The sequence below is a fragment of the Pseudorasbora parva genome, chromosome 16 (genome assembly GCF_024679245.1).
Source record: "Pseudorasbora parva isolate DD20220531a chromosome 16, ASM2467924v1, whole genome shotgun sequence".
NCBI lineage: Eukaryota > Metazoa > Chordata > Actinopteri > Cypriniformes > Gobionidae > Pseudorasbora > Pseudorasbora parva.
Window position 1 is genome coordinate 5,422,977 of NC_090187.1, and position 20,490 is coordinate 5,443,466.

General features: G+C 39.2%; 1 protein-coding gene across 4 annotated transcripts in view; it reads left to right on the forward strand.

Moving 5' to 3' along the window:
- LOC137043856 (spectrin beta chain, non-erythrocytic 4-like) overlaps window positions 1–20,490 on the forward strand; it is a 113,674-nt gene that overhangs the window by 41,314 nt on the left and 51,870 nt on the right. For all 4 annotated transcript variants that reach the window (XM_067420331.1, XM_067420332.1, XM_067420333.1 and 1 more), the window contains exons 14-18: window positions 574–1,444; window positions 2,851–2,988; window positions 6,129–6,885; window positions 13,750–13,952; window positions 16,790–16,880. In XM_067420331.1, coding sequence (XP_067276432.1) covers window positions 574–1,444; window positions 2,851–2,988; window positions 6,129–6,885; window positions 13,750–13,952; window positions 16,790–16,880 — 2,060 coding nt within the window. The remainder of the gene's footprint in view (window positions 1–573; window positions 1,445–2,850; window positions 2,989–6,128; window positions 6,886–13,749; window positions 13,953–16,789; window positions 16,881–20,490) is intronic.

Sequence of the window (20,490 nt, forward strand, 5' to 3'; positions counted from 1 at the left end):
GCTGAAATTCAAGCCCTGTAACATCAACAATATTCATCCGGAGCAAATGAAGCGAGTGAGTAAAGGGAAGTGGGTTTGTCTGTAACTCGCTGATGGAGAAATGAGAGAGAGAGAAAGTGCAGCTGGTATCTCTGCGGAAAATTTGTATTAGAAGCATTTCAAGCAAGATATTCGATAAGTTTTGAAAAATCTTTATTTTTTATGAGTACATTGCACTTATTTTATTATTTTAGATGCCTTTTTAAAAGACTACAGTTAATTTTTTTTTATATATTATATATAAAATGTACCCTACCAAAGTGGCTAGTAGAGGGACTGCGTTACACGCCACTGCTAAATTACACTTGCAGTTTGCAAGCCCTGGCTCTAATGTAAATCTATAAATTCATAAAAACTCAGTGTATGATGCAGAACATGCTGATTAATTAGTGTAATTAATGTAGTTTTCTACATTTTCTTATTGGTGCTTACTGCTTATAAGTCAGTCACAAGTCATTTTCTCTTATTTGACCAATTATCTGTTGGCAAATTAGCATTTTATTTCATACAGTTTTATTTCATACTTTGTCTCAGGTTACCAGCCGTGTGACCCTCAGGTCATTTGTAACCGGGTCAACCACGTCAACACCTGCCTAGAAGAATTAAAGCAGTTGGCTGCAAAGCGCCGCTTGGAGCTGGAGGATTCACGCGAGCTATGGGCCTTTTTCCAGGAGGTGGAGGAATCGGAGGCTTGGATCCGGGAGAAGACATCCATCTTGGCAACGCAGAGCTGCGGAAAAGATCTGAGCAGTGTCCTGCGACTGCTGCAGAAGCACAAAACTTTAGCTGGAGAGCTGTTGGCACGGCGTGCACTACTTCAGCAGACCATGAAGAAGGGCAAGCAGATCCTCACCCAGAAGAGCTTCGGTACAGCAGGAATACAAGAGAGACTAATGGAGGCCAAGGCCGAGTGGAAGAGACTGGAGGACCAGGCCACACAGAGGCTGTGTAACCTACAAGAGGCGCTGGACTTTTTTCAGTTCAGCACCGAGACGGACGATGTACTAGCTTGGCTACAGGACACTTACCGGCTCGTTTCTAGCGAGGACTTTGGTCATGATGAGTACTCTACGCAATCTCTTCTTAAAAAGCACAGAGGTGTCCGAGAGAGTATTGATAAACACCGCGTACAGGTGGTGGGCCTTCGGAAACACATGGTTGCGTTGCCGCTGTATTATCGGGAGCTGGATGAGGTTCGAGCACGCATGTCAGAGACGGAGCAGCTCTACACAGAGGTGGCGGAAGTTGCCGTGTTGCGGCAGCAGTGGCTGCATGACGCGCTGGCTGTGTATCGCATGTTTAGTGAAGTGAATGCCTGTGAGGTGTGGATCGATGAGAAAGAGCAGTGGCTGAACAAAATGGAGGTTCCTGAAAGACTAGAGGATGTGGAGGTGATCGCACACAGGTAGGAGCAGGAGTTGCTTGTCTACTTTGACCCCCAAAAATAATTATGAATGTTCAGCGCTCCAGCCAGCAAACCTTTTTCCTGCCATTAAATTTTGCTAGACGTCGCACTGGTGTAAACACCACGTTTCCAAACTGATAAGAGCTTCCATTTATGTTACATGAGAAATGGCGAACGAAGCGAAAGTGAAACGAAACCGCACTATTTGTGTGAGATGCGCGAGCGCCAGCTTAGAGCAGGTTTACTCGTGGGCCGATCTCGATCATGTGCTTCACACTTTCCTCAGCACTTCAAACCTCTAAATATTATCCAATTTCAATGTTTTTTTTAATGTGGTGATTTGTAAAACTAAATGTTTAACGATGTAGGAAAACTAACACAAGACATGAAATGACCACTATAAGCAGATGGCAGCAGAGGAGCCCCTCCCTAATATATGGAAAAAGTAGGTCTCATGTCAAAAAGTCTCATGAAAAACTGCCAAAGCTTTTCTTTAATTCAGTCAAAGTTTTACATAGAAAACAGGTAAAGAGCATCCATTTTATAATCCCTGAAGCTGTCATCAATTCGGTGTGATATTGCTACAAAAAACACATTTAAGAGTACAATATTTACATTTTCCCTATAAAATGGGGATTTGCATGTTACTATTGTTAATAAAAGTTCATTTTATCTGCATATAAATTCAAGCTCGGTGCTTCAGTATTTCCAAACATGCACAATATTATTAGTAACTGCACTTATTAATGCAGAATAATAGTGATTTTATGGTTCAACTAACATTATGATACATTTTCCTCCATGGCTACCGAATCATGTGGTGGTGCCTACCATCTGTAGATGCCCTGATGTTCCCGCTTTAGATAACAAACACATAATTTCACCTTTCTGAGCCATTTTTGCATATCTTGCAAATTTTTTGACACTTTCAAAGTGAAATGTCCAGTGAGTGTCAGTAAAAGTGCGTTCAGTTTTTTCAGAAACAGTCGGTGTACATATCAATGCAGTTCAGATTTTTTTTTTAAGATGAATGCTCTACCGCCTTTGAAAATAACGTATCACCTATCGTTTTAGTATTAACAAAAGCAAATGTGAAATAAAAACACATTTGCTAAAGGCACCATGCCATGTTATTAGGCTTCCACATGTCTTTGAGCTCTATTATCATTACTCACGTTTCACAGGACTCGTACCCGCTCTGCATCACAGGTGCAAGTTTACTACGCTGGAAAAGCCATACCATAGAGCCGGTTATGTGATGCAAACATCAACATGTATTAGTTTACAAATCATGCACTATGGTAAAAGTGTTCTGTGGTCATAACATATAGTGCAAGGAACCGTGTGAAAATAATACTTTATTAATCAATAGTCTACATCTCTTAAGTTGATTCTCTGCATTTTAGGTTTGAGAGCTTGGACCAGGAGATGAACAGCCTGATGGGAAGGATACTAGACGTTAATCAGATCGTCCAACAGCTTTTAGACAGCGGCCACCCCAGTTCCACTGAAGTCAGGGGCTGTCAAGATCATTTAAACAGCAGGTAACTCCACATTATGTACAGTTTCTCTGTATTTAATGGCAAATACTGTAGAGAAAACTTGGAAGTAAAAAATCCATTTTATTTTCTCCTTAGAGATTTTGAAACATTGCACAGAAACTTTTCAAGGCAGGCTTACCACGTAATAAATAGTCACATCAAGCCCTGAAAACTTAATTCATACACACTCACCTGCTACTTTATTAGGTCCACCTGTTCAACTGCAAATATCTAATCAGCCAATCATATGGCAGCAACTAAAGTCATCTAGACATGGTCAAGATGATCTGCTGAAGTTCAAACATCAGAATGGGGGACAAAGGTGATTTAAGTAGTTAAGTACTGATTCTGAGTAGTTCAGACAATGCTCATCTACTGAGATTTTCTACTAGGGTTTACAGAGAATGGTCAGAAAACGAGGAAGTGCCTTGGTGATGCCAGAGGTCAGAGGAGAATGGCCTAACAGGTTCAACTGATAGAAAGGCAACATTAACTCAAATAAGCACTCGTAACAACTGAGGTCTGCAGAAAAGCATGTCTGAGCGCTCAACACGTCCAGCCTTGAAGCAGACGAGCTACAGCAGAAGAAGACACACCGGTGACACTCCTGTCAGCTGAAAGCAGTAAACTGAGGCTACACAGGCTCACCAAAACTGGACAATAGAAGATCGGGAAACCGTTTCCTGGTCTGATGAGTCTTGATTTCTGCTGCGACATTCAGAGGGTAGGGTCAGAATTTGACGTAAACAACATGAAAGCATGGATCCGTCCCGCCTTGTATCAACAGTTCAGGTTTCTGCTGGTGTAATGGTGTGTGGGGTATTTTCTTGGTATACTTTGTGCCCCTTTAGCAAAAACTACAGCCTGAGTATTGTTGCTGACCATTTCCAACCCTTTGTGACCACAGTGTGCCCATCTTCTGATGACTACTTCTAGCAGGATAACGTGCCATGTCACAAAGCTCAAATCATCTCAAACTGGTTTCTTAAACATGAAAATAAGTTCATTAAAATGGCCTCCATAGTCTCCAGATCTCAATCCAATAGAGCAGCTTTTGGGATGAGCTGGAACGGGAGATTCGCAGTAAGGTTGCGCAGTTGACAAATCTGCAGCAACTGTGTGATGATGTCATGTCAATATGGACCAAAATCTCTGAGGAATGTTTCCAGCACCTTGTTGAATCTAAGTCATGAAGAATTAAGGCAGTTTCTTCTTCTTTTCTAAAAAGTTTCTAAAAAGTTTTCTTGTTATTTTGGTTCATTTCTTAAAATTCTTTATTGTTTAAAAAAAAAAAAAATCTCATTGTATTTTTTATGGAGATAAAGGATGAAAAACCAAGGCTGCTATAAAGTCCATCCATCCATCTTAATTATTAAATATAATCATTTTCTGTTCAAATATCTCTGGCCAATAATTAATTTTATTTTTTACTAGTCTTCCATTATCCTGATATGTATTTGCTTTAATTTGATCTAATTTTTTTAAAATTTTGAAATGATTTCATCAAGAAATCCCCGCACGTTTCTGGTACTGCTGCTGTTCATCACTTTTAACACACGGCTCTACATGAGCGTCTTTAGAAAATGGGCTGCTGCTTTCACAAGCTTTCACTGAAACTGGCAAGCTGTGACGTATGTGTGAAAAACTCCAGTGATCCGTTTTAGACCGTCCTTGGCATAAATAGCTTTTCTCAGCGTGCTGCCATCTGCTGTGGCTGCCACACACAGGGCGCGCCTGACCCGGCTCAAAACAGAGCACTATGGGCCGTACCCAAACACATTCACAGCTATTGTGCTCTTTAATATATAATGTCACCGTGTATTTAAAAGAATGCTTTGTTAATGCATGCCCTGTAGCTGCTGTGTGTTTGATTTGTGATATTGTGTCTCAGGCCTTGAGCTGTGGCCCGCCGGTGCACCCTTGAACCGTATTTTTGTGTGTTTGTGTGGGTGGGTCCTTAATGTGTGTGTTATCCAAGAAATGAGTGATTCAGACTGAGTCATGTTTTCTGGAAAAAAGTCAATTTTATGATCTATCATTCCAGGCTACTCTAGATTGCCAAGTGGAATGAAATGGTATGATTTAAATATGAACTTAATAGCGGTGTAACGATCCATCTTTGAGGTCACTATATAAAAATGTGCCGATATCATTAAAGTAAATGATATCATTTGTGATGTAGAGTTTATCCAAGGCTAAGCTTACTGTATTTATAAGTTATAATTAATCCAAAAATGTAAAATCTGTCATAATGTACTCACCCTTATGTTGTCCTGTTTAACTTACAAACACAAATGAAGATATTCTAGTAACACTTTAGAATAATGGTCATTAGTTAACATTAGTTAACTACATTAGTTAACATGAACTGCACTTATAAAGCATATATTTATCTTTGTTAATGTTAATTTCAATGATTAATTTCAAACATTAGTTAATGCACTGTGAACTAACATGAACAAACCATGAATGAACAGCTTTATTTTCATTAACTAACGTTAACAAGGATGAACTAATACAGTAACACATGTACTGCTCATGGTTAGTTCATGTTAGTTGATACATGAACTAACTTTAACTAATGACCATTATTCTAAAGTGTTACCGATATTGTTTATGAAAGCTTTGAGATTTTTGTCCCTCCCTTTAAAGTACATTCCTCTAAAGTTTAAAAGATCCAAAAAATGTCATAAAGGCATTATAAAAATAAGTAATCGAGTGGTCTAATCCGAATCCCAGTCTTCTGAAGAGACACAATGCTCTTTACAGATTTACAACGTCACGCATACTGTAGTAAACACGGACGTTCAAATGCTTGCGTTATGCGTGGAGACAACATGTGTGTGTAAATGCAGAATTAAAATATATGGATGAACCAAACATTTATAGTTTGGGAATAGTCATTCAGATGGTTTATTCTTATATGTATAGTGCATTAATAACAGGAGAGGAATGACATAGCGAGCACCGGGCGAGTCTGTGTGTGTGCGGCTAAAGAGATCCAATGCCTGCATTGGAATAACTTCTGTCATGAGTGTACTAGTATATGCTAGTACAAGTATATTGATGACCTCAAAGATGACCTTTAAATGCAGTGATCAAATCAACAATAGGCTCAATTGTTTTCTTTTTGCACATCTCAGGTGGAACCGAATCGTCGAGCTGGTCGAGCAGAAGAAAGATCACCTGGACTCCATCCTGCGCATCCAGAACTACTTACTGGAATGCACGGAAATCAAATCCCAGATTCAGGACAAACGGAAAGCCATAGATGCCACGCAGTATGTGGGCAGTGACCTGGGTAGCGTTCTGGCCCTGCAGCGGCGTCTCTCCACTATGGAGGGAGCTCTGGCGGTTCTTGAGCCTAAGCTCCTTCACCTTCAGGAAGAGGCGGAAGAGCTCGCCACATCCCATCAGGACAAGGCCGTGGACATCCTGGTTCCCTTCGAGGGCATCAGCGTGGAGTGGGAGGAACTAAAGCGTACATTGCAGGGCTGTGAGGACTCTTTAACCGTCGCTGGTCGGTTGCAACAGTTTATCCAGGACTTGGACTCCTTTCTCACCTGGTTGGTGCAGACTCAGACATCTGCTGCTTCAGATGAGCTTCCCAACGCTTTAGAGGATGCGGAGCGGCTAATAAACCAACATGCCGCGCTGAAGGAGGAGATCGGGAGGTATGAAGAGGACTACGAGCGTCTTCAGGCTGTGAATGAGCTCTTGGAGTCTGAGGAAGCGCCCTTGCCTCATGGAGCTCTGCAGCAATGGCTGCACAAGCTGGATGTGGGCTGGAATAAGCTGCTGGAGATGTGGGAGAGCAGGAGGGAGGTGCTAGTGCAAGCTCACATCTTCCACCTCTTCCTGAGGGACGTCAAGCAGGCTGAGGCTTTCCTCAATAACCAGGTGAATCCCTTCACACCTCTTTATGTCAGTTGCACTGTTGAATGTAAGAAATGTATTTCAATTTATCATAAAATGGCCCTGATATGTCACTAGACTTTAAGAAATCATGTTAATTTCAAATACTTATATCACTGACAACAGTAGTCCGGCCAGGATATTGTCATTATAAAGTTGTTGTTGCAGCCCTCAACTGATGTTGATGTTGACATGTTGTGTTTTGGCCTGAAGCTCCGCCCTCCACCTGTCGACCAATCACAAAGTCAGAAGTGTTTCAGCATCCGGGTTGCCAGATCTGCTCTAGTTACCACAGCTGCAGCCACAGACGTTCCTGCTGATCCTGCAGCATATCTGGCAACCTCGAGTCAGAGGGGAGGGGGAGAGAGTATAGTGATTGTAGTACCATTTTTGGCCACAATCTTACATACACTTCCTTTAAATGTGATTGCTCAGACTGAGGTTGCTCTTTCATAGCTAAGACATCTGAATGGAAGTCTCATTTATGCTCATAACACACACGTGATACATTTTTCCAGGATTCTTTGATGAATAGAAAGTTCAAAAGAGCATTTATTGGAACAGTATAAATGTTGTTACTGTCACTTTTGATTAATTTAACTACTTGCTGAATAAAAGTCTTAATTTCAATAAGTTTTATTAATCATAATTACAGTACCTCAAACTTTAAAATAATTGAGCAGCAAATCAGCATATAATGATTTATGAAGGATCATGTGACACAGAAGACTGGAGTAATGAAGCTGAAAATTCAGCTTTGATCACAGGAATACATTACACTTTAAAATATATATCGCAATAGAAAATGTTATTTTAATTTGTAATAAAATTAATTTCTCAATACTACTGTTACTTTACCTTTTGATCAACATAAATGCAGCCTTGGTGAGCATAAGAGACTGCACAATTCCGATTTGGTGACTTTATCCGATTTTTTTTGACGACCCGCTTGCATCATCTTTTCAAAAGCGACCCGTATCCGATATTTGCATTTACACTGTACACTGGGAAAACAGCCCAAGACGTTCTTAAAGGGATCCCATGGTGTTGAGACTTGTATGGCTTAATATAACATAAATGATGTCTCTTACTGAATTATGTGGTAGAAAACCCATGAAAGATCTACGTTATTTAAAAAATCGATTTTATATTTGGACCATGGGCGGCGCCATTTTGTTTGCGTTCTAGGTTGATGACGTAGAGTGGTTGAACTCCTCAATCAGCTGGCATTACCCGTTGCTATTTTTACCACAACGCAACTCGAAAATTGTTTCAGAGTTAAACAAAACAAATGAATTGCTTTGTAATTGTACTTAAAACACACTCAAACATACATGTGCACACAAACTCACCTACACAAGCCACAAACAGATCGGCGGGCGCGCACACACACACCTGACTGCTCTGTCTCAATCGCATGCATCATCACCAAAACATCCTGCCTCTCTTCCTCACGTTACTTTATCCCATCGTCCTACCTAGATATTTCCCTCTGCTGGTCACATTAGGCATTATAGTTAATCTACTATCAACAGTCTATCTAGGGAACAGGATGTGTTGAACAGGATATCAACACAGGGAATAGATTGAGGGTTATGTATGCGCGCGCAGTGCGTGCGTGTGTGTGTGTGTTCGCGCCGATCTGTTGGGGTGTGTGTGTGTTCGCGCCGATCTGTTGGGGTGTGTGTGTGTGTGTGTGTGTGTGTTCGCGCCGATCTGTTGGGGTGTGTGTGAGAGTCTGTGTGAGAGAGAGAGTTTGTGTGCACATGTATGTTTGAGTGCGTGAAGTCGGACAGCTGTTTGTAAATCGGCTTTACTCGTTATTGCGGTGGAACGTGAGACTGCACTCGAACATGTCCACTATGGTGTCGGACAACACTACAAATGTCCGTCCCTTCAAATAATGCCCTATTTAAGGGTATAGGGGGTCGATTTCAGATTCAGCCCCTGTCGTGGAGACTGAGCAGCCCAACATCTCGATTGAGACAGAGCCTGTCGTGTGCGCGCCCGCCGATCTGTTTGTGACTTGTGTAGGTGAGTTTGTGTGCACATGTATGTTTGAGTGTGTTTTAAGTATAATTACAAAGGAATTCATTGGTTTTGTTTAACTCTGAAACAATTTTCGAGTTGCGTTGTGGTAAAAATAGCTACGGGTAATGCCAGCTGATTGAGGAGTGCAACCACTCTACGTCATCAACCTAGAACGCAAACAAAATGGCGCCGCCCATGGTCCAAATATAAAATCGATTTTTAAAATAACGTAGATCTTTCATGGGTTTTCTACTACATAATTCAGTAAGAGACATCATTTATGTTATATTAAGCCATACAAGTCTCAACACCAGGGGATCCCTTTAACCGGTGAAAGGAAGTAAAACAGAGCGATATGCAATGGACGCAGACAAAATGATTGCACAATGTTTTGCTGTCTGCACTGTTCCACACATCTTTAAAGTCGGCAAAACATTTCTCTCTTAAGACGAGCCCTTGATGGGGTTGCCAGGTTTTCACAACAAAACCCGTCCAATTGCATCTCAAAACTGTGTTAAAGTAGCCCAATTCAGCATGAAAACCGCAGACTTGGCAACACTGGATCGCAGTTTGTGTCCACCTGAGTTGACGTCATTCGCCTCCGTCCTTTTTTCAATGACGTACAGCTCGCATTTACTGGGGGATATCCGATTTGACAGCTTACATGGCAGACGCTAATGCACGCATCCGAATCATATCGGATTTATTACCACATATGAGTGAGGCCTGAATCCGATCTGAGGATATCGGAATTCATGCGTTTTTTTACTGCTTACACGTTCACATGTCATATCCGATCTGTGCCACATGAGAGGAAAAAATCGGAATTGAGTCACTTGAACCATGCAGTGTAAATGGGGCCTTAGGCATAAGTCTTAATGCTCAATTCTGATTTTTTGCTCAGATCTGATTTTTTGTTTGGCTGTTCACATTACCTTTTAAAATGTGGCCTATATCTGATTCCAATGTGAACTGTTTGAGGTTTCAAACTAACCCGCTTGTGCAAAAGAACAATATCAATGACATCAGACACAGCACGCTGTTGCACTAAAGTTCGGGAGGTTATAGAGGAAGTAAGCAAAAATGTTTGTGTAATGGAAGCCATAACATTAATGAGCATGTGCTGAAGAGGAGAAGAACGAAAAGAAAGAGAGCAAAATTGGTTATTTTGGCCTTTTGTCACATTCCTTTGGCATTGAAGCCACATTTTTCTGTGTCCCCGTTCTTCCATTTCGTGTGCTATTTTTTCAAAAACAGAGCGGTTACGGTAGGATCCTTCTAGTGTAGCTTTAATTGAAGTATCTCCCCATATACTAATTAGGTCTAACACCTCACTCTCCCTCCATTGACTCGCTCCATCGCTGTTCTCCATATCTAGTCAAGTTTTTAATGTTACTGTCTGTGTCTGTTGTGTCTAGGGCTAACTCGCCGGCACATAATTGTAACAAATGTCGATATAGATTGACGTAAAATCACATCAAATCCGCCTTGGTTGTTCACACTGCGGCCGCTTAGGAAAAAATCAGATCTGGGTCAGATTCAGGACCACATATGTGTGTGGTCTAAATCTGATTTGAAAAAATCAGATCTGGGCTAGATTTGCGTGTTCACACTACCTCTGAAGAAGTCTGACCTGGTCACTTGTACCCAAAAAAATCAGATTTGGGCCACTTTTGCCTGCAGTGTGAACGGGGCCTTAGAGACTCTTCTGAAACTGGTATCAAAAGATGATCAAAACATAGCAAGTTTGAATACTGCTGTGTCTGCTATAGTGTAAACTAATTTACCCTCGAAAATTAGGAAAAACTCAGGGAAAATGCTCTCCTTAAGGTCTTCTTGCTGTCTAAGAAAAGCAATTGATATATTAAAGGGCTTCATGTATGACTTCTTTTCTGTGGGTTAGAATTAGCTGACAATTAGGAGACAAGAACTGATCTGACTGATCTGATCTTTTCAGGGTCACATTTGTAAATGTCAGTGGCATCAGGGCAGCTTAAGGTCATTGCTCAGTTCTTATTCTGAGACTTTTGCTGCTTTTATGTTAGGTCATCACTTCATAAAAATATCTTAAATGCAGTTTAAATGTCAGAGGACATGCATTTCCTCAACCCCGTCTGGGTGTATGTTAGAAGCTGTGTCTATTCTGGTTGCTAAAAGCCCAGAGTCGCTTTCTGTTGCCTGCGGGCACAGGATAAGAGCCCTCTGAATCCACACTATAATACATATCATCGAGCATGAACGGGTTTGTGCTAAACACACACGGCAGTGGCATTCATTAGCCTCTTTCTTTTCCTTAAGAATGCTTGAGATTCACCTTTCTATGGGAGAACATTGTAAGAACAACTAAACAGCTGGCAGTTATGCTTTTAAAGACTATCATCATCAATATTGTTTTGCTTTATTTAATAGCTAAAAAATATTATTTTATTATAACAAGAATTTGCAAGAAAAATACATTTAAATAGACTGTACTTGTAAAAACAGTGCATCTTAAATATGTAGAATTATAATATAAAGAACATTTTAAAATAAATTAAAATCTGTTCTTTTAAATTGTAATAATATTTCACAATATGAAAATGTAAAAATTATCAGATTTATCCAGCTTAGGAGACTTCTTTTAAAAATGTTTATTTCAAACGTTTGAATTCTAGTTTAGCTACATTAAAATAATTGCTTTGAATGACAGGGCTGCAGAGATGTTAAATATAGTCAAATACAGTTATATTTAGTATACTGTATAATTATGGTAACACTTTAGGGTCCAATTCTCACTATTAACTAGTTGTTTATTATCTTGCATATTACTAGAATATTGGCTGTTTATGAAGCACAAATTAATGTCTGCATAATCATATTCTACGTCCCTTAATCCACCCAATACCTAAACAACTACCTCACTAACTATTAAAGGACAACTCCGGTGAGAAATGAACCTAGGGGTAATTAACAGATGGTTACAGAGTGGATCGTTCTCTGGGATGCGTTTTCATGGAAATCGAATGTAAAAAGTTTTATCTTTAAAAACAGATTAGCTTATAACACTAGTCTATGGGGCACACAGTAGTGAAATTAAATCGCTAGTTAATACCACTAACAAGGCTCAAAATAGCCCCACACTAACACAGTAGCATAATGAGGGTCCCTACATGCAAACTGAAGCATTGAGAACTTTGTAAGAGTACAAACAGTTTAATAAAAAGACACTTTAAAAACATAGTACATTACGCGTTCACGGACAGGCGCCATCTTGGAAAACAGTCTCGACTCATCGAGCCATGAGCGCTCTGCTAAGTGATGAACTGTGACTTGGAATCTCATATGGTCCGTTGTTTCCGGAAGTAAACACTGAACACAACAGAGAAAATAAATAAATAAATAAAAAAATGTCCATGTTATTACATTTCACAAACTTAATTCCTATCGACCAGCTCACTTAGAACAGCGCTCGTGGATCGATTAGTCGAGACTGTTTTTCGAGATGCTGCCTGTTCGTGAACGCGTAAGGCACTATGTTTACAACGTATCTTCTTATTAAACTGTTTGTACTCTTACAAAGTTCTCAATGCTTCGGTTTGCATGTAGGGACCCTCATTATGCTACCGTGTTAGTGTGAGGCTATTTTGAGCCTCGTTAGAGGTATTAACTAGCGATTTAATTTTACCACCCTGTGTCTACCCTATGCCCCATAGACTAGCGTTATAAGCTAATCTGTTTTTAAAGATAAAACTCTTTACATTCGATTTTCATTAAAACGCATCCCAGAGAACGATCCACTCGGTACCATCTGTTAATTACCCCTAGGTTCATTTCTCACCGAAGTTGTCCTTTAATGAGCAGTTATTAGGAGTGTATTAAAGAAAGTCATAGTCAGTAGTTAGTTGATAGTAATTATTGGACCCTAAACTAGTGTGACCATAGTTATATTTAATTGCCAGCTTTGTCTTAAATGCATCTTCAATCTGTAGAATTGACAGTTAGAACATATTCGTGGAGTCATCACAAGTTATGTTCCCATTTGCCTATATTTACTCACATTTTGGAATATCATATAAAAAACGCTGGATTGAAATGTAATTCTATAAATTTGCGTCAAAAACTTATGCGGTTCATTGAGGTTGATATTTTTTTATCTGTTAAGAAGACACTGATACACTACGATGGAAACATATTTACCAAATAAATTCTTTGAATGGCAGCAAAAAACTTGAGTGACTTTGCCTCAACCGAGGATGTGATTGGAAAACTGGACTAACTGGCGGACCAATGGCATTACGGATTTCAAATGCTGCGAGCATTTCAAATGTTGTTTTGGTCGTTCTAAAATGCCTGAGCCAAAGTCTGTCACAAAAAAATGATTTGGTATAATGACCTTTCAGAACTGTCTCAGACAACTGCATTCACAAACATCAGACATTCGAGCGCAAGAACATGACAGCGTTTATTGCACTTGTCTGCGTGCTCTGAGAGGCAAGTCATTAACGATGCAGAAAAAAGTTCCACAGTTTCTTCCCTGATTGCAGCAACTTCCCTTTTTATTATTGTGCCAAATTCATAGGAAGTTAAATGTTGTTCTCGCTGCTTTATTCGCAAATGATTTATGTGATATTCCAATTTTGCATATAATTTAAACTCGTAGCTTTAGAAGGAAACATAGTTACAGAAGAAAATGGGAGCATCAATATCATTTTAAAGTGTTTATTATTGCAGTACAACATTTGCCACTTTTATGGATTTGTTTTAGTCTAACTGATCTGGCCTCATTTTAAATGCTTTCTGTAGATTTGAGCCTATTCTTCTCTCCTCTCCTCTCCCCAGGAGTCGGCGTTGGCCCATGTGGAGCTCCCCACCACAGTGGAGACCGTGGAGGCAGCCATCAAAAAGCACAAGGACTTTACCACCACTATGGAGCTCAACCTGCACCGCATTAAAGCTGTCATAGAGGCGGGAGAGAGCCTCATCAGTCAGAACAACATCTATTCCGAGCGCATTAGAGAGAGAGTGGATCTACTCGCTAACAGGTCAAAACTAAACCCCTGTAATAACATATAAAGGGATAGTTCACCCAAAAATGAAATTGATGTCATTAATGACCCTAATGTCGTTCCACACCCGTAAGACCTCCGTTCATCTACAGAATACAGTTTAAGATATTTTATATTTAGAGAGATTCTGCCTCTTCATTGAAAAGTATTCACAGTATACTGTCCCTTTCCAGAAGGACCAGAAAGGGAATAAAAACATCATCAAAGTAGTCCATATGTGACATCAGTTAGTTAGTTAGAATCTCTTGAAGCACCGAAAATACATTTTGGTCCAAAAATAACAAAAACTATGACTTTATTCAGCATTGTCTTCTCTTTCGTGTTTGTTTTCAATCCTCAAATAAAGATTAAAACTGTTATGAATCAGTGTATTGATTCATGATTCGGATTGCTGAAATCACGTGACATTGGCGATCCAAATCATGAATCGATGGATGAACCAGCGGGATCACTCTCAGGAAACTGGGTGCTAATTGTACCCAAAACTTCCAGGTTTTTCTTTCTTTCTTTTTTTTTCATGTAAAAAATCATATTTTTTCTATATCTGGTCAAGTACAGTAACCTAAATCTATGGTTACAATAGTTATTACTAGTTACAATGTATAAGCATATGTATTATTAATCCATGCAGGACTGGACACCTGTAAACCCACCAAATGTGGGTGGATTTCAACAGTGGCGTGTAACACAGTCACTACTACTAGTCACTTTGGCCGGTGAACATTTTTCAGTTGTAGTCTTTTAAAAAGGCATCTGAAATAAACTAAGTGCAGTGTTGATACTGAAATATCTGAAACTCTTCTAATGCACTTTTCCCTTATTATACACACAAAGCAGCTGCTCTTTCTCTCTCTCATCTCTCCGACAGTGAGACACACAAACCCGCCTTGTTTCATTTGCTCTGGATATTGTTGGTGTTACAGGGCTTGCGTGGGTTTGGACATACTGCGCATAATTTTACTAATTTACGCAGATTATTCAAAGTGCGTGCACTACTTTTTCGATGCTTATTGTACTTAAACAGTAGCCTGACAAGCCAGACCCACATCAAGATGTTCGGTCTGGAAACTCACCATAGACAGGGCTCAATCTAAAGGGACGGGATAAACGGTTGTCTTTCAAACTCCCTCAGCGCGCGATTGGATAGCGCAACAACCAACCAGAGCAACGAAGGTGAAACAGAGCTTGTTGATAAATTAAACATTCGTCATTTCCGGACGGCAAAACTCCGAACTCCGAATGACTTCAGTGCCGTTCTTTTCTCAGAGAAAAGCTTAACTTCAAGTCTTCCAGAGTCGCGGTCAAAGCTGATTCGAAAGACCGCCGTTCGCCAGTTTCTGTGTTTGCTAGAAGCACGCAAACGCAACTCGGCCGTCGTCATTATGGTCCCGCCCACCGACTCTACACACAATGTGATTGGCCCGGCAAGAGTTAGGGGAATACAGCTCAGAAGTGTATTAAGAGTTACTAGACGACACTCGCGGCAAATTAGATTTGCTGCTGCTAGGGTGCGTCTAGATTTCTACGCTACTTAAACAGTCAAATACAATCAAAATAATGTTAAAATGCCAGACTTGGTGAGTATTCTCGAACGCAAACAGTTGAGAAAGAAAATGCATGTGTTACAGTATCATTGATTGATTGATTGATCTGTGCATTCGTTCTTAAAGTGACAGCAGCCTAATATACCTGCTGCCAAATTATGAGATAATATTAAAAATATCTATATATCAGGTTTTCCTCATGGTATTGATGTTAAAATTGTGGCCAGTAAAACCACTAGCCACAATGCATGTGGCCCTGTTACATTCAAATGATTTGGATTCAACAGACCTTGGGAAAAAAGTGTGCTTAAATATATTGAATGTGCACTTCTTTTCAAATCAAAAAAGTATGTTTTTTTTAAAAACTGTACTTGCAGATAACATAATGTTAATGAAATAAAAGGCCACTTAAATGCACTTAAATCACACTTTAAAAAAACTAAACAAACTCTTTAACACACTTACACACTCACACGTAAGTTTACGTTTTAGTAATAATATCAAATTTTACTTTAAATTATGTCCAAAAACATTACATTCAATTTAGGTATTATTGTTTGTTTATCCCATCTAATCTAAATACAGTTTACTTTTACATTCAAATTAAATGAGTGAAAAATATTGATGTATTTTCAAATGGAGAAACTATTTTTATTTTATTTTTTCACATTGTTCTCTGACTTTATCAAACAGGATGACCAAGCTTAGTATACGGTTAATTTTATCTGTAGTGTAAAAGGGACATACGTGATTCAGAAATGGCACCATTTTTTGAAAATGACCTAGTTGTTGTATTGTGTTCAACTGTTTTTCATTCTTCTTTATATCAAAACTTCTAATCTGTTATCACTGAGTATTTGTAATCCAAACGTGTTGCACTTTCATTGTATGAGCAGTGCTGTTGTTCTTCTAAGACGACCTACCACCTGACATCTGCATCTGCCCTTCTTTTCACTGTGTTATAGAACGGGCACCTGCTCCTATAGACAGCGTTGAATTTAAAATGTTTTTTTCCATAGAGGCATAACAAAGAAACTCGCAGAGAATCCGCGGTCAATGATCTGAATGCAGTCTCAGTGAGAAGCGTGAAATTGGATTTTCAAAGCGCATTTGTATATGGAATATGTTATGGCACAGTCTACCTTCTGTTTAAACAGAGACTCTGCTATAAAACACTGTTACAATTCATTGATAATACTTTATTATTATTATTTAGCTCAAATAATACAATAATTTCTAATATTTTCCGTATTTATGTGCACCTCACAGAGGGAGCCAGAACCGTGAACATGCTCAGCAGTGGCTTCATAAACTCAATGACCAGTGGGAGCTCCAGAGGTTTCTACAAGACTGCCATGAGGTAGGATGAGTGCCAACTGAGCACAAACAATACAGACTGTGTCATACTTTGTCTTTGGAAAATGTGTGAAGATTGTGTGAGAGATGATTTTAGAATCAAAAGATTTATGATTCTGTAAGTAAATGATCGGTTTGCACAGATGCATGTGTTGGTACTCCACAGTGCAGGTTTTTGAAAGCAAGACATTTTTTCTTGCAAGTAGCATAATGAAAATATATTGCTATTACAGAGTGTACTAACCAAATGTGAAGTGATAGTGATATGTTGTTTTTTTTCGCGAACTGGTCAAGATAGTCATTTTAATATTCACTTGGTTTAAACTACAGTGGCGTCATTCTGTGTAATCCCGCCCACAGTGAAATGTCATTGGTCCAAAATCCTGCTCCATATGTTTGTATATTAAAATAGTCATATATGTTTGCTTGACTGTGATTGACACAGACTTCAAATTGTCTCTGGAAACTTTGTTGACCCATGTGAAAAAAGTGCACTTAAAGGTACAGTGTGTGAATTTTAGCAGCATCTATATAAAAATGTGCCTGACAGTTTTTTCCGTTATTTAACTAGCAAAAGTGGATTCGGATATGCACTTCTGCGTTCAGATTGCTAAAATAGTGCCCAAAAAAGTCTGAGATCCCATTACTACTTAAAAGAAGTGTATGTAAGATTGTGGCCAAAACTGGTACTGCAATCACTATCACTATATAATATATATTTTATATATTTTTGTGTGCATTTCACCGTTAGAGTTGGTTAGGAAAGGAATGCGGCACAGTTGTTTTATCTTAATTATCTCGTTTTCATATCTGTTGGAAGCCAGAAACAAAATGGAAACAGAGATTCAATTAATCATACAGCCCTAACGTGAGGCATCTTGTTTGTGTCTTGGGATGATTCTGAATAGCTGAGCATTGTGGGTAAATGCTGTGTAAATGCAGTTAAACAGTAGGAGGCTCCCAGTGTGGTCCAAACCTGCAGGTTTATTTGGGCTTTGCTTGTTCTTCCCTTCTCACGTTCAATTATTTAGCATGTCTCCTCATCACCCATTCAGTTGAGAGAGAGAGAACTTCAGCAGTGTGTGTGTGTGTGTGTGTGTGTGTGTGTGTGTGTGTGTGTGTGTGTGTGTGTGTGTGTGTGTGTGTGTGTGTGTGTGTGTGTGTGTGTGTGTGTGTGTGTGTGTGTTCGTTCACTGCAGGGCTCAGGGCAGATTTCTGCCTTCACTAAGAGCTGTCAAACACGTGTGGAGACTGAGAACAGCATGATCAGAGTGTGTTGAGTCAGTTTCTCTTATGCACTGTGGAAATACATCCAGTATATGCAATGCCTTATTGTTTATGAAAAGCATAGGCTGTCGACTTCATAGTAACAGTATATTCAGAATGGGAAGTATTCAGTAAAAATGTTGTGCAATAATTTTGCCATGTGTATGCAGTTTGTATGCATACATTTTCTTTTTTGCATGGAAAACATGAATAACCAAGTGCCTGCTAAAATCTTAAACATCGAGTGCTTACTATATTAAATATTGTATCTCTCAATGCATTGCATTTTGATGAACACGTTTTGTTCATCATGATAACGTTTATTAATTTAAGGGGGGTGGGGGGTGTTTAAAAAAAAATATATTAAAAAGTGTTAAAGGTGGGGTAAGTGATATCTGGTAACCGTTGTTGGTATTTCAAATCACCAAAACAAACGCCCCTACCCCCAAAAGGGTGTGCATATTAATGATCCTCAGCGGTTGCGTCACTTGTGGCGTTATGTTAAGAATCACTTATTTTTCCGTGGAGTTTTTCATGCATGAGATTTACATAAGAAGTAGGAGGCGATGGTGTTTGAGACTCACAGTATGTAATGTCCATTTACTGAACTCGTATTATTTCACTATGGCAAGGTTAATTACATGTTTCATTCTATGGCACCTTTAAGGGCCCTATTTTAACGATCTGAAACGCAAGTGTCAAAGCGCAAAGCGCAAGTAACTTTGTGGGCGGGTCTCGGCGCTGTTGCTATTTTCCCGGCGGGATAAATGGCTCTTGTGCCCGGCGCAAATCTAAAATGGGTTGGTCTGAAGTAGCTTCATTATTCATAGGTGTGGTTTGGGCGTAACGTGAATAAACCAATCAGAGCGGCATCCAACATTCCCTTTAAAAGCAGCTGCGCAAGTTCCATTATGGGATTGCTATTATTCTGGCGTATTTACCAGGCGCACGTTCTTGTAAGAGCAGCCCTTACGAAACAAAAATATATTGCTGTATATTGGAAAATTTCATGCAATACATTAGGCAATATATTCACATATATGGGAATTAATATTTATATCTTTCAATATATTGCAATATATTGAAAGCGGCAATCATTTGTATATTTTGCAACATGAATATATAATATATTTTATAATACCATCAATATATTATTCCATATATTTACGATATATTAAAATATATTTCAAGTAATATATTGGTAAATATATTTTCCTTTCGTAAGGGAGTGAAAGACAGACGTTGTGTTGTATGGGGATGGGAGAAACCCACCCACAATAGCGTCGGTTAAACAGTTTTTTAGTTTTTCAGTTGATTTTTTTTTCCTGGTTCTTGACGGACAAACCAATTTGTCAGATGTCCTTATATACATATATGTCTTGCCAATATTGGGCAAACAGGTCTGATCCTTAATTACTACAATAAGAATGAATAATTTGTAAGCTAGATTTATGTCTATTTTTTTCACATCTTCGTGGCACACCACAATGTGTTAATTTTTTTTAGTGTAACAATTTATGATTTGCAAAAATAACTGTTGCATCTGTGTCGATTTCATGAGCAAAGTGTATGCGCGTTGTACACGCTATACATTTTGGTCAAGCATGCGCCCTTAAAATAGCATAATGAACAACGCGCAACTGTTTAATGGAACAGCAAAATAGCACCAGGGATTGTTTGCGCCGGAACACGCCTCCTTTTTTGCGCTGAACCGCCCAGGGAGCGCAAGTTCATTCACTAGTTTAGCGACGCGCTTCTGTGGAGGGAAAAGCGCGCTTTGTGCGGGTGCAAAATAGGAATGACACATGCGTCGGGGTACAAAGTCAATTGCGCTGGGTGCAAGATAGGGCCCTTAATATGACTTGTTTATTGTTTTAAATAGTATCTGAAACAGAACATGCTATGCAACAGTGAATATTTTAAATGTTGTATTGTAACCAAACTGCACTGCATGTTTAAATCAGCAAGTGGCATCTAGAAATACAATTGATGTTTTGCATTTTAAATCCATTTTGTGTAGTAGCACCTTTTATCCTTTATAGTCCAATCAAAAAATGAATTAAAAAAAGTCACAAATCACAGCTGGCATTAAGTCCAGTTAATTTTTCACACTGGATGTGGATAGTCAAACCAAGTGCATTGCATTGTGGGATGAAATACTTGTTTTGACAACTGTAGTCTGCCAAGTATGGAGTGCTGCAACGATGTATTTTTGTCGGCCAACCTGGAAGTTAGCATCACCCTGGTTACCTCGACAGAAACAGTAGGATTTTTTCATTGGCTTTTGAATTATTGCAGAAAATAAGCTTTGTGACTAATTCATGATAATCTTCACAAATGTCTTCACC